At 41.6% G+C, this 10,168-nt stretch overlaps 1 protein-coding gene across 1 annotated transcript; it reads right to left on the bottom strand.

Moving 5' to 3' along the window:
- Positions 1-1,083: 1,083 nt before the first annotated feature.
- LOC145103286 (thioredoxin H-type 1-like) lies at positions 1,084-2,231 on the bottom strand. The gene is made up of 3 exons (XM_079040838.1): positions 2,053-2,231; positions 1,434-1,556; positions 1,084-1,338 (listed from the first exon to the last, which is right to left on the bottom strand). Exons 1-3 carry the CDS (start codon positions 2,137-2,139, stop codon positions 1,189-1,191), a joined length of 360 nt encoding a protein of 119 aa, XP_078896964.1. The 5' UTR covers positions 2,140-2,231; the 3' UTR covers positions 1,084-1,188.
- Positions 2,232-10,168: the final 7,937 nt, after the last annotated feature.

Raw genomic sequence — 10,168 nt, 5'->3', positions numbered from 1 at the left:
TGAACGAAATGCAAATTTTGAAAATTACATACACTCTCAGGGATGAGGACCTATATACCTATTTATGGTGAAAAGACAAATCCGCAATAAATCAATGTAATTTTTTCCAATGTCGGCTTAATTTTATGGTGAAAAGACAAATAGGATATGTGATTTTTTTTCCAATGTCGGCTTGATTTTATTTAGTCGATTACGTAATTTCCTTTATTTAAATCGATGTAACGTTTTTATTCTATGTAATATTTTTATTTGTTTCATATTTCATTTATAATTTAATTTATTGAATAGTTGAAAATTAAATATAAATCGGTGATGTACAGTAAGAAGTACTTAGGCTAAAAGGAGTGCAAATCGTTAAGAGACTCGCCACCGGTCGCCACCCTCGCCAAACACCGCCCCTGCCATGCGCCAAGGGGAGCGCCAACCTAGCCTCGCCAATGGAGTAACGAGAAGAGAGAGAAGGCCGTGGAAGATTTTGATTAGGTGGAGTGTGTTTGACCGAAGTGCTTCCTTCTTACTCAGTTTAATTAAATTAGAAAAAAAAAATCAAAAATAATATAAAATAGAGTGTCAGAAGTGTTACCACTAAGATTAGGTGCTAAATAGTTAAAAAAGATGTGACACTCAAAAGTCTGACGACCTCTTATGAGTGTTACCATTCCCTTTAGTCTTAAACCTCCTTAAACCTATTTAAATATGATGTTGTAATGACACACTTTTGATGTGATGTTGTGAGTATTTTTTGGTGGCCTTATAATAATTTTTTATATAATCTAGCATCTTAATCACATGTGATAAGATTTGTAACCCCATTTTGGACAAGTCTCGATTTATATTGTTTGTTGGATCAAACTTCCGAATTGTCGTAATGTCATATAATAGACATGAAGTATTAGAGTTAATATCTATTTGTTACAACTAACAAGATGTTTAAGGCATTGTTCACATTACCAAAAGTATCGCCTTAAACATCAACTATAAGCACAAACTATTCTTTTATAAGGGGCTAACTTATGACAGATAAAAAAAAAAAAAAAAAAAAAAAAAAAAAAAAAAAAAACAACACCAACCATACAAAAGCCATTTTGTTCACATCACAACAACTTCCATTTATGCATAAAGATAAACCACAAGTCATAAACATGGTTACATAAAAAGTTGCTCACAATCATTCATATTTAAAATACATTAAGCAGAAACAGTAGCCTCTCCTGCATGTTTAGCAACACATGCACTAAGTTCATCTTTCTTAGCACCCACAACTTTGTCCACTATCTCTCCATTCTTGAAGAACAGAAATGTTGGCATTGCCTCCACTGAGTACTTCTGAGCAATGCTCTGTAACACCAAGAAAAACACAAATTCCTTATTTTTAAATACCCAAAATAACCCTCAAACAATCTGAATATGAAAGATGATAGGAGGAAATTTACCTCAAGTTCATCAACATCAACCTTAAGGAAGGTAACATGGGGAATCTTTTTAGCAAGCTCAGCCAACACTGGTGCAATCACACGGCATGGACCACACCATGAGGCTGTGAAATCCACAACCACCTGTCAAGATTTCCATTCAGATCTTAACTTCAGTTGCTAAATGAATAAAAATGTAACAGGGCTTTCAATTTTTCATGAAAACAAAGATTTTTGTGTAAAACTAATGAATCTCTTCAGCAATTCTCTCTGTTACATCTTCTCAAAGGGATGTATACTTTGAAATTCGAAGTCTAAATCAATTCAAGATAAGCAACAAAACAAACCCTAACCCCAACTTAAATTTTGTATAATTAACTAAAATTGTAATAAAGCAATTACACATGAGTCAATCGAACAAACGTATGTCACGATTAAATGGGGAAAACCTTTCATTAACTACTCATATGAATCAATAAACGATCTGTGCAGTCAGAGCTACTGCCTACTGAACATACACAAAAGGATAAATCCCCGAATTAAAGCAAATCCACAGAATCGAATGCATAACGAGTAAACTCATATCATAAAACAAAAACAAATTCTAAGTAGATGAACATAACAAGGAAGTTGAGGTTACCAATTTGGTAGAGCCGACGTGCTTGTCAAACTGCTCCGTCCATTGGTCGACGGAGTGGCAGCCGATAACAACTCCTTCTGACGCCATTTTTCCCCCAAATTTGTCTCTCAAGAAAACCTAATTTGAACTCGTGTAGCTTTCAAATACGAGTTTTTAGCTTAAAGTATGAATGAAGATTGCGTAGCACCGAACGCTCTTTATATAGGGGATAGGAGCATATCCTTTTCAATCCCTGATCAAAATTACAGAAATGCCCTTGAACATCGTGGCTGTCGAATAAAGGTCAAAAGATGGCTTTTATTAAAAAAAAAGACCTGAAAATGTAAACGCATATTTTTAATATTATAAAATTTATCGATCGGCATAAACAAAACGCGCGTCGTAAAACCTGACGTACGCGTTTGCGTGGCCCTGGATTGGGAATAAGGGACCACGTAGCTTCTAGCAATAAATATATGAGGCGTTTTGTAGGTTTTAAAAACAATGCTAAAGTCAAACTTTGGTGTTGTATTATTTTTATTTCTTTCTAAAATTATATTTTAGTTATTAGAAGGATATCCGTATATTCTTAAGGTTGTTTGATATTTTTTTTTAGGTATGATAAGAAGCTGATTTCACATCTATCAAATTCAAATCGTTTGATACCATAATTAGAAACTTTTGATTCAATTCGGTTCTAGATATAATCTATGTTAATTCAATTAGGTCTTGACTCAATCAGTAATGATTCAGTCGTAGACAATCAAACAATCCTTAGTTTTGCACCTATAGATGGGCATATTATTTACATAGATGTTTGAATTATTTAAAGAATATATATTATTTAAGTTATTATATTATTAGGGTTCATTTTATACATTGTATATTTTTTTTTTCAAATCTATCATCAAGTGATGTAACCTTTTTCAATGTTGGTTATATTTTCGGTTATAATCAGCTTACCTAGTTTTTTTGGAGGAATTATGACAAAAGCTTATGTGTCGGCCTATATGGACTCTTACGTAAGAGTTTAATGAGTATATAACATGTTTTTGTTTCAATTACGTGAAGAAAACTGAAAAAACAATTTCTTTCTTATAAAAGCTTACGACTTCACAGAAGAATGGTTTTACAATCTCGATCTATTCTCTCAACATCACAAAATGATGTTGGAAGACAAAGAAATCATTGATATCAAAGGTGCTAGTAACTAAAATACTTATATGATGTATTTTGTTCACAAGTATTTCCCAAACGAGGAAGATTATAATGGTTTTTTCGAAAGATATGATGAAGAACTTCAAAATATTGGTATGTTAAGTGTCATTTACACCAAAACAAATAAATTTCACTACTTGATTGCACTAAAGGATACGACCGGAAAACATGGTCGAATCATTAGGGACACAATCTAAAAGTCAATGTCTCTTTATGTAAGGTACATACTAGTAAAATGTAGAAAATATAAAAAGGGGGCGGGGGGGGGGGGGTGTTATTGTTTAAAATTAAAAAAACTAAAACTTACAGTGAAATATGATGGGTTATAAGGATCATTAGACAACGATAAGGGACACGGAAGCAACATATTTCAATCCTCAATATGCTCGAAAAACAGATCTTAAACAACCTATCAATTGCAACTTTAATATGCGAGAATACATACCTTTTAGGGTTCTTCAAAACCCTCATAAAATCCTTGATTGATTGATAAACGCTAAGAGTCCAACGTAGAACACATCTTTCATAGTCGCACCCAAGGCACTAATATTAGCAACACTCACTAACAACCAATCCTCCGTATATCAAACGAGAACCCAAAAATCTGAAACTGCTGGTGCATCCCGGCCACATCGTGACAGTGTACTCACCACGACGTGGTGTCGTGATTTCGGTGGTTACGGGAATAAAGAGAGGATGTTGAAATTTGCATAGGGTTTTTTTGGGAAAACTTATCATATAATTTCATTCATATGCATCTCTATTTACAGGGAAGGATATAAAACTCTAAAAGATAATTATCTAGGCACCAAATAATTATCCATATACTTGGTAATTATCCGACTGCTTAAATTATATTCTTGGATCCTTCAGAATATTCCAGAACTTCTAGATCTCATTTAATTAATTAATTAATTAGTAAATCAGGTCCCCATAAAATTCTCATGTCATTTATTGCTTATTTCTATCCTTGTGTGTAATCCAAGAAGACCTTACTATTAATAGGAATATTACAAATTGTTGTGATTGTGTTGTGACTATGGGCACCATTCTCCTACAACTCCTACTTACATAAGTCACTAACACTATATGGTCTAATATTCACTAGTAATGAGTAGAGAGTATACATTCAAATGTATATGTCATATTCACAGCATAAAAGTCGTGATATAGCTCTTAGATAAGTGATCAAATATTCCTTTGTTATTCAAGATATCTATATGAACATGAGACATGGATATAGTCAATCTCAAACGTTTAAGATTCTGTTTCCCGATACAGACTTATTTCAACCAAAAGAAAACTACATAATTAATCCATTAATTTAGTTTCAGCACGACCATGCATTTTACTAGTCAACACTGTGACAACCTGAAACTTCTATCTTGTGCACTTAGTCAAATTTAATCAATGTTAAACTTGTTTTGTTGACTTCTTGTGTTGTTTAAGGGTTTATTTAAGTGTTCTAAGCTTGAGTATGACCAAGGTTGAGTTTAGGAATGAGTCAGCAAGTCGTATAGTGTCAAAAACCGGGCCATGCATACCCTTAAGGGGAGTGTACAGCCGTACACACTGGTGTGCGGCTGCACACTCACCTCTTGGCCGCACACTCTCTTTTAGGCAGCATACTTACCACTATATAAAGGGTATCCCCCTTTACTTTCATTCCTTTAACACCTTGGCAGCACACAACACCATTTCTCTTAAGTTTTTTCAACCACAAACCCTCCAAAGCTTCAAGAACGTGAGTAATTCATCCTCTAACTTGATATCCATGAAATACCACTCTATCTAAGCCTTAAGTGTGCAATATTCGTCATGTTCTTCGTGTTTGGAAGTAAGTTTGGCCGCACACCCCCCCTTTAAGGTGGTCGCACACTCTTAAAACACCCTCCAAAGTGAGAGTTTGACTTCCATACTTGAGATAGACATGACCCTAGCCTTATTGCACCTTGGAATCGACATTTTGGACATCTTTATGTAGGATGTACGACCGCACACACCCTTGTGCGGCAGCACACTCCTTGTGTGCGGCAGCACACTCCTGTGTGCGACCACACACACACCTTAGGACCACAAACCCACTTCTAGGACCCTTAACTTGCACTATGATCGAGTAAAGACCTAGGACACTTCATGGATGCAAGTATGGACCTTGAAAACACCACAAAGGCAACTCTCACCATGGGTGTATGGCCGCACACCCCTTGGGCCGCACACCCATGGTCGTACACCCATGGCCACACACACCTTTAAGGTGGCCATACACCTCCCTCATGAAATCCTTTAAGGTCCTAACACTTAGTGCAAGTAGTTCCAAGTCTCTAGAGTGGCTCTCCATCACATCTAGTGGTGAAATACCTTCATTTGTGTAACGACCCAAATTTCATGCCCAAAAATTTCGTTTTTAAAATCAATACTTTGGAAAACATTTGTAAATAAAACATTGTCTAATCAAGCCATTTCACAACATACATCGTGTCTGAAAACCAAAGTATGAAAACAACCCAATATCAGAGTACAAATCCCAGAACAAGCTCGTAAAGCGGAAAACAGTGTGTGTGTATGATGTGCCGCTACCACGCCAACTCTTTCCCCTTCGATGAAGAGGTACCTGAAACCAAAACTGAAAACTGTAAGCACGGAGCTTAGTGAGTTCCCCCATCATACCACATACCATACAACCACATAACATACATATATTGTCAGGCATATATGGGTGCCCGACCTACCCCTTCGGTCCTCTCGACCGGATACTGGCTAGCATATCTGGGTGTTGGCCTCCCCTTCGGTCCTCTCGACCAGATGCTGGCTAGCATATCTTGGTGCTGGTCTCCCCTTCGGTCCTCTCGACCAGATACTTGGGACTATTTCACCCCCTACTACTACCACATAACACATATCACATACTCTATCTAGCATGGCTGGGCATAATTACCCCTTCGGCCCTATTGGCCGGTACTTTGGGGACTATCTCCCCTACTATCACTAGCACATAGCATCATATCATACTAGCACATAAACATATCAGGTAGTAGCAAACCCAAATGAATATCACATAGACAATCATCTAATCATACAACTCCTACTGATGGGCCAGCATTGTGGTCGTAGACCCACCGTTACTGGAAGGTAACTCACCTCGTAGTAGCTGATGATCTGTGCGGGAATCCTCTATCTGCTGCCGTTGCTGCTCTGGAAATCCTCCGGCTATAATTCCTACAAAACACTTAGTTAGAACTGGTATCTACTCTTAGGGTAAAACGACCATTTTACCCCTGACCAAGTCAAAGTCAAAGTCAAAGTCAACTACTAGTTGACCTGACTCGCCGAGTTGGCTCGCCAGCTCGCCGAGTCCCTATCCTTCCATTTGCCCTTATACTCGTCCCTACTCGTCGAGTTAGGCGATGACTCGACGAGTTTTACTTCTAAATGAACATCGACTGAATCTTCATCCGACTCGTCGAGTTGTATGAACAATTCGCTGAGTCCATCTTCAACTGATAAGCAGGTCCTGTCCATGACTCGCCGAGTTCATCTTCATCCATAAGAAGATTGCCTTGGACTTGCCGAGTCTGCTCATGCACTCGCCGAGTCCCCTGAACATCCTGAACAATGACTTAGTCCAGAACATTGGGTCACCCTTTCTGACCTTCTATAGTCCTTCTAACACCCAGCTAAGTTCTTTAGATCCTTAACAGATATGGGACTTTATGCCTTGGACTCGCCGAGTCCCAGAACGGACTCGCCGAGTCCAATCTTGACCAATCCATGCAGTCGATTTAAATTAGATCTAACACACCAAAACTATAGATCTGGCCTCCTAGTGTCCACTTCATGCGTAAAGTTCCAAAATTGATGCACATGCATGGGGTTTTTAGCTCAAAAATCCATCTAAAGTGCCCTAGAATGTGCATGGGGCTCTCATGGCCCTAAAGTTGGCACCTTTATGCCATGAGACCCCTCTTATGGTCCAGATCCGGAGTCAAAGTCCTCATAACACCCTTTTAGTCTGAAAATGGCTTGAAAAGCCCCAAATGCACCCAAGATCCATATTCTAAAGATGAACAATCCAATGAAAGACCAAAGCAGGGGCATTTTACCTTGATTAAGCTGAAGATGGAATGAGATTCATGGATCTATAAGCCCCAAGTCGAATACTCCACTTCTCTTCTTCCCTCCAAGCTTCACAAGTTCACAAAAGCACCAAAATGGCCTTAACACACACAAACGGCTAGGGTTTCGTTATGCGGCTCTGGGAGAGTGTTAGGGATAAGGGAGGCCGAGATAAAGAGTTTATATAGGGTGCAAACCCTCATATCAGGGTTTTGTCCAGACAGCATGGACTCGTCGAGTCCGGTCCCTGACTCGCCGAGTCCATCACTTAAGTCCCGCGTCTAATCTCGCTTCTACTCGGCGAGTTGGTCCTTCAACTCGCCGAGTGCAAGGCCAAAATGCAAATGCTTAAAGGGTTAATTACAAAGAATACGTACCAAGAACCAGGTGCTACAAATCTCCCCCACTTATCTTAGACTTCGTCCTCGAAGTCTGCTGCTCGCTCCTGAAATAGCTCGGGTTAGTGCTCCATCATCTCTTCCACCGGCTCCCAAGTCCACTCCGACCCCTTCCGGTGCTGCCATTGCACCTTCACAAGTTCCACCCTCTTGTTCCTCAAACCCTTCGACTTCTGGTCGAGGATTGCCACTAGCCTCTCAATGTAGTTCAAGTTGTCGTCCACCTGAATATCCTCTAGGGGTACCACCGCTGAGTCGTCCACCAGGCACTTCCGCAGCTGGGAGACGTGGAAAGTGTTGTGGATCTGACTGGGTTCGGCTGGCAGTTCCAGGCTGTACGCTACCTTGCCCACCCGGGCTACAACCCTGAATGGTTCGATGTACCTTGGGCCCAACTTGCACCGCTTCCTGAATCGGATGACTCCTTTCCATGGCGACACCTTTAGAAGAACCATATCCACGACCTGGAACTCCAGGTCCGAACGGCGCTTGTCGGCATAACTTTTTTGCCGACTCTGTGCAGTTTGAAGCCTGCTCCGAACCTGTTGAATCCTCTCGGTCGTTTTGAGCACCACCTCGGTGCTCCCCAGGACCCTCTGGCCAACCTCACCCCAACATATCGGGGTCCGACACCTCCTTCCGTACAACATCTCGAAGGGAGGACGATCAATACTTGTGTGGTAGCTGTTGTTGTATGAGAACTCAGCTAGAGGAAGATAGCTATCCCAGCTACCTCCGAAGTCTAGCACCCATGCCCGCAACATATCCTCAAGAGTTTGGATGGTCCGCTTACTCTGACCATCTGTCTGCGGGTGAAAGGCGGTGCTAAAATGCAGACGAGTGACCAACTCATCATGGAACTTCTTCCAAAACCTGGAAGTAAACCGTACATCTCTGTCTGAAATCACGGAAACGAGCACTCCGTGCCGCGCCACCACCTCTCAGATGTAGATATCGGCCAACTTCTTGGCCGAGATACTCTCCTGGATCGGTATGAAGTGGGCGCTCTTGGTCAATCGATCCATGATGACCCATATAGAATCTACTCCTCGTGCGGTCCTGAGAAGCTTGGTGATAAAATCCATCGTGATGTCTTCCCATTTCCACAGCGGAATATCCAACGGCTGCATCTTGCCGTGTGGTCTCTGATGCTCGGCCTTGACCTTCCTGCAGGTCAAGCACCGCTCAACGTACCAAGCTACATCCCGCTTCATGCAGGGCCACCCATAGCCTAGACGAAGATCCCTATACATCTTCATCGCCCCGAGATGAATGGAGAATCGGGATTTGTGCGCCTCCTCCATCAGAACTTGGCGCACGCCTCCGTGATATGGTACCCACACCCTATGGTGTAATGTCAATAATCCTCGACTATCATAATCGAAGGAGGACACCTGTCCTACAATCCGCTCACTCTTCCGATGTTCCTCCTTTATAGCCTCCTGCTGAGCCTCCCGAATTTGCTCTAATAGGGGAGTCACCACCGTCATCCTCATGCGCACGCCTCTGATTGGCGCTGCCTTGCGGCTAAGTGCATCGGCCACCACATTGGCCTTCCCCGGGTAATAAAGGATCTCACATTCATAATCCTTCACCACGTCCAACCACCGACCCTGCCTCATGTTCAGATTCAGCTGATCCATGAGGTACCTCAAACTTTTATGGTCCGTGTAGATGGTACAACGAACCCCATAGAGGTAATGACGCCAAATCTTGAGGGCGAACAAAACAGCCCCCAGCTCCAAATCATGCGTCGGGTAATTCGCCTTGTGAGGCTTCAGCTGCCTCGACGCGTAGGCGATGACATGCCTTCTCTGCATCAGCACTGCGCCTAACCCTGAGATGGACGCATCGCAGTACACCACAAAATCCTCCAAGCCCTCTGGTAGGGCTAAGATTGGCGCCTCGCATAATTTCTGTCTCAGTGTCTCGAACGTTGCCTGCTGCTCAAGCCCCCATAGAAAGACCACGACTTTCTTCGTCAGCTGCGTCAGAGGTATGACTATCTTGGAGAAATCCTGAATGAATCTCCTATAGTATCCTGCTAATCCCAGGAAACTCCGAATCTCAGATGGAGATATCAGAACTTCCCATCTCATAACGACCTCTACCTTGGCCGGGTCCACTGAGATCCCGTCCTGGTTGACGAGGTGTACGAGGAACTGCACCTCGCGCAACCAGAACTCACACTTGGAGAACTTAGAATACATGTTCTCCCTCCTCAAAGTCTCCAGAACTTCTCGCAGATGCTCCTCGTGCTGCTCTCACGTCTTGGAGTAAACCAAGATATCATCAATAAACACTATCACAGACCGGTCTAACATCGGTCTACACACGCGGTTCATGAGATCTATGAATGCGGCAGGAGCATTGGTGAGCCCGAAAGGCATCACCACGAACTCATA

Source organism: Lactuca serriola, chromosome 4 (assembly GCF_051521515.1).
Source record: "Lactuca serriola cultivar US96UC23 chromosome 4, Lser_US96UC23_V15, whole genome shotgun sequence".
NCBI classification, from domain to species: Eukaryota; Viridiplantae; Streptophyta; class Magnoliopsida; order Asterales; family Asteraceae; genus Lactuca; species Lactuca serriola.
Note: the sequence above shows the minus strand (reverse complement) of the source record. Positions and strands in the feature narration are given on the sequence as shown.

Coding starts and splice junctions, on each gene's coding strand:
- LOC145103286 (XM_079040838.1), bottom strand. CDS start 2,139: ATGGCGTCAGAAGGAGTTGTTATCGGCTGCCACTCCGTCGACCAATGG. Junction 1,557..2,052: donor ACGTCGGCTCTACCAAATTG/GTAACCTCAACT, acceptor AAATCTTGACAG/GTGGTTGTGGATTTCACAGC. Junction 1,339..1,433: donor TTGATGTTGATGAACTTGAG/GTAAATTTCCTC, acceptor TTGGTGTTACAG/AGCATTGCTCAGAAGTACTC.